We start from the raw sequence: 3,868 nt of genomic DNA, 5'->3' as shown, positions 1-3,868 counted from the left end.
TGGTAATCAAAGCTTACTTATGTTGTTTTACTGTAAATATTTAAACACTTATAAATATGCACAATCAGAGATTGGAACTTTTTGTTGACCTTGTTTTGAGATGGGTCTTTGTTTTTGTACTTTGTAATTTATTTTTTTGTAGCACTCCATGTTGTACGCCATGTTGAGTATGTTCAGAAGAATATAAAGCCATATAAATAATAAATATTTGATATACTGTATATTTTTTACATTCGTAATTCATTTTACACATAATTTTACATTATTTTTGGGAGTAAACTAATTTAAGCAACAAAAAAACTGAGGAGCCATTTGGGAGCCGAAAGAGCCGGCTCTTTTTAGTGAGCCGAGCCAAAAGAACCGGCTCTCTAAAAAGAGCCGGAATTCCCATCACTAGTGTCTCTTGTTTGCCGTAGGAAGGGCAACGACGGAAGCTGCGCATGCGTCAGAAGTCAACAACAATGGCGTCCTCCATTGCTGCGCACAGGTTACATATGAGTGGAAAGAGCAACCTCGTGAAATATCTCCGAAAGGTGGACAGTTTTTTTCACAGAGGTGTCGGAACTACAGCTGTTCCAGCCCATGCCGACATACCAACAAAGGACGAAACCAGTCAGTAAAGCTAAAGTTTCTTCAAGCAGATAAGCCAGCCTTCCTCAAAGGTTGAGTTTGATAGAACGGTGTTCGAATTATTTTAGCGTCCCCGCGGTAACCCCAGCGGTTAAATGTCACTTTTTCAAAAGCAATCGAATGCGCAAAGTTGTGTGAATGCATTTGTAACCATATACGGCGTCTCGTGAAAGATCCATCCATCCATCACTTTTCCATCAGCTGCCTTCGGGGTACACCCTGAACCGGTTGACAGCCAATCGTAGGGCACACATAAAAGAACCACCCGCGCTCACAGGGACAATTTACAGTGTTCCATTAACCTGCCGCACATGTTTTTGGAATGTGGGAGGAAACCGGAGTACCCGGAGAAAACCCACGCAGGTACGAGGCAAACATGCAAAACTCCACACAGGAGCTGGAATCGAACCCTGCACCTCTGCACTGTGAGGCAGACATGCTAACCAGTCGACCACTGGGCCTGTGAATATACGCCTATCAACGCCTTTTCAAACAGCAAAAACTAGCAAAAGTCCTCAATTGTTTACAAGAATAGAGAGTCTAAATCTAGTAGCAAACATGGGAATGCATTTTGGTGCAAAGTCGTTGGTGAATTGTTCCTTCTGTTCTTAGCAGGTGAAAAGGATGGACGTCTGTCTTTTTACGCTGTCCAAGTCCAAAGACAAGAGCAGGCAGAAAGATCCGTTCTCATCAACTGCCCACACAAAACCAGCGAGAAAAAGATCCTCAAATTTTTATCATCGCATGGTGATATTAACAAGTGCTTCACTTATGAAAGCTATGTAAGTAAACTCCTCAATGCTATGAAAATACAGTATGCTCTACTAACTGATGTCCAAGATTGATTGTTGTGTGATTCTTTCCCAGGGCATGCATGCAGTGGTTGAGTTTGCTTCACAAGACAGCGTGTCGTCGTTACTCGATGGGGCCGGCATCCCCAGCAACAACCATGAATCTATGGTTCCTTATAAATCAAGACTAATGACACTGCGAGGTCTAACGGAAGTAACCAACCAGCAGTCCAGTAAACTGAGCCACCCCCAAACCACCATTCCCATTAATGAGTTGATTCAGAGACTTTCTCAAGAGGAGAGTGTTAGTACTTGTCCATTTGTGTGATTACGTTTGTAATATCTGTAACTTTAATTTAAAAAAAAAAGTTTACGATGGTACATCTCTTCTTTTCCCCTCAGATAGACCAACAAATAATCTCCTTGACAGAAGCTTACCAGCTAACTGAGGAAAACAGCCGACTGCGTTTCCTCGTCTGCTCTCTGCTCAAAGACATTGCCGCTGCTTATTTTCCAGAATGCTCCATTAAACCATTTGGATCTTCAGTGAATGGCTTTGGAAAGCTGGGCTGTGATTTGGACATGTTTCTGGACCTGGACGGCATCAGTGGAAGGAATTTAAAGATGGTGAAGACAAATAGGGCAATGATCACAATGCACTCATCATAATCATGAATAGCACCTGAATTTTATTGGTTGAATGATTTCTTATATCAGCTACAAAAATACCAAGTGACGTATCGATGTCCGCTTGAATGGAATGTAAGCTTTCGGTTAAAAAAACAAACAAACGGAAAAAAAAACATTATTTTGTAAACTTGCTCATCACATATCATATAATTGCAGATAAAGTTGGTCTTGATCAGCGGTTAAAAGTGTCATTTTTATTTAGTTCTTGAAATATTTTATGAAAGAATGGAATGCAAATACTGTCAATAAGTCAATGTAACCATTAGAGACGGTTTTGATAGAATCAGCATGTTTCAAAAATGTCAGCTATGGGAAGTTGAGCTGCATCCGTGTAGACCAGGGTACCCATGGCAACTCCTTCAGGTAGCATTATTCTAATTTAAAGATGGTGAAGACAAATAGGGCAATGATCATAATGCATTCATCATAATCACGAATAGCACCTGAATTTTATTGGTTGAATGATTTTTATATCACATATCATATAATTGCAGATAAAGTTGGTCTTTATCAGCGGTTAAAAGTGTCATTTTTATTTAGTTGATGAAAAATATTTTATGAAAGAACAGAATGCAAATACTGTCAATAAGTCTGTAACCAGTAGAGACGCTTTTGATAGTTTCAGCATGTTTCAAAAATGTCAGCTATGGGAAGTTGATCTGCATCTGTCTAGACCAGGGTACCCATGGCAACCCCTTCAGGTAGCATTATTCTAAATATACAGGAGTAGAAACAGGAGTTCAGAACATTCAAAGAGTTTTTTATGTTTTTTTTTTTTTTAATCTGTTAAAAATAATTTTGCAAAATCTTTTTCAATGTGTAGCCAAAATCTGGTTTGACCTTGGAGTACCAGATGAAGCGGGCCACTTCAGAGCGTGGTGTCACACAGAGCATCCTGACTGTCATTGGTGAATGTGTGGACCAATTTGGGCCTGGCTGCGTTGGTGTGCAGAAGATCCTGAACGCCCGATGCCCCCTCGTCCGTTTTGCCCACCAGCCGTCTGGTTTTCAGTGTGACCTCACAGCCAACAACAGGTCTTCCCCCACTCCCTCTTCCGTACATTTTCAGAGGCAGCTTTCACATTTGTACTTCAGGCCTCAAAATGTCAAAGCGCATTCTTTCTTGTGATCTTCTAACCGCAACTGGTGTAGTAAAACTCCTGAAAACAGCAGATAGGCGGTGGGGATTCAGTCTAGTGATTGCGTAACTGAAACTACGCTTGTGTTTTTATTTCCGTTTACGCTTCAGAATTTTGACATCCTGTTCTTAACATGACACGTTTAGTACCCACACAACCAACCAGCTAGCTAATAGAGAAACCACTCTGGAAATATTTGCAGGGTGCCTGTTGTGGGTGGATTCATGTTTTTTTGCGGGGGTAGGGTGGGGGGGACTTTTCTCAATTCTTGCTTCGATATCTTTTGGCCATTACAACTTCCTGTCTGTGCTGTGGTGGCGATGCTTGTGCAAGTGAATGTGTCAACAAGAAGAAAAGAGTGGCAGTCACTAAAATGGTTGGTGAAAATTGTAAACACAGTATCCATACACAACAAAAATAAGAGTAATTAGAGGAAAGTTGATAAAATTCTCGTAATATTTACATTCGTACATTCAATGGGATATCATTCTTTAAATGAAAATATACCACCTATGGTCACTTTATGGTCCAGTCAATCCAATTATAGTCATACCCCGGCCAATTTTGGGGGCGTAAAAATGATTTTTTGTTTTTGATTGGTTAAAGACCCCCCCCCCT

The 3,868-nt window shown here is 40.6% G+C and overlaps 1 protein-coding gene across 2 annotated transcripts in view; it reads left to right on the top strand.

Moving 5' to 3' along the window:
• The first annotated feature begins 428 nt into the window (after positions 1 to 428).
• The window catches only part of LOC109514088 (poly(A) RNA polymerase, mitochondrial-like), a 3,846-nt gene continuing 406 nt past the window's right edge, over positions 429 to 3,868 (top strand). The window contains exons 1-5 of one of the 2 annotated variants that reach the window (XM_019866897.1): positions 429 to 612; positions 1,246 to 1,412; positions 1,498 to 1,725; positions 1,824 to 2,048; positions 2,935 to 3,146. In XM_019866897.1, coding sequence (XP_019722456.1) covers positions 441 to 612; positions 1,246 to 1,412; positions 1,498 to 1,725; positions 1,824 to 2,048; positions 2,935 to 3,146 — 1,004 coding nt within the window. In that variant the 5' untranslated portion in view covers positions 429 to 440. Of the gene's footprint in view, positions 613 to 1,242; positions 1,413 to 1,497; positions 1,726 to 1,823; positions 2,049 to 2,934; positions 3,147 to 3,868 lie in introns of both variants that reach the window. The other variant, XM_019866896.1, reaches the window with a different exon arrangement.

The sequence above is a fragment of the Hippocampus comes genome, unplaced genomic scaffold (genome assembly GCF_001891065.2).
Source record: "Hippocampus comes isolate QL1 unplaced genomic scaffold, H_comes_QL1_v1.1 scaffold322, whole genome shotgun sequence".
Classification (NCBI taxonomy): Eukaryota; Metazoa; Chordata; class Actinopteri; order Syngnathiformes; family Syngnathidae; genus Hippocampus; species Hippocampus comes.
Note: the sequence above shows the minus strand (reverse complement) of the source record. Positions and strands in the feature narration are given on the sequence as shown.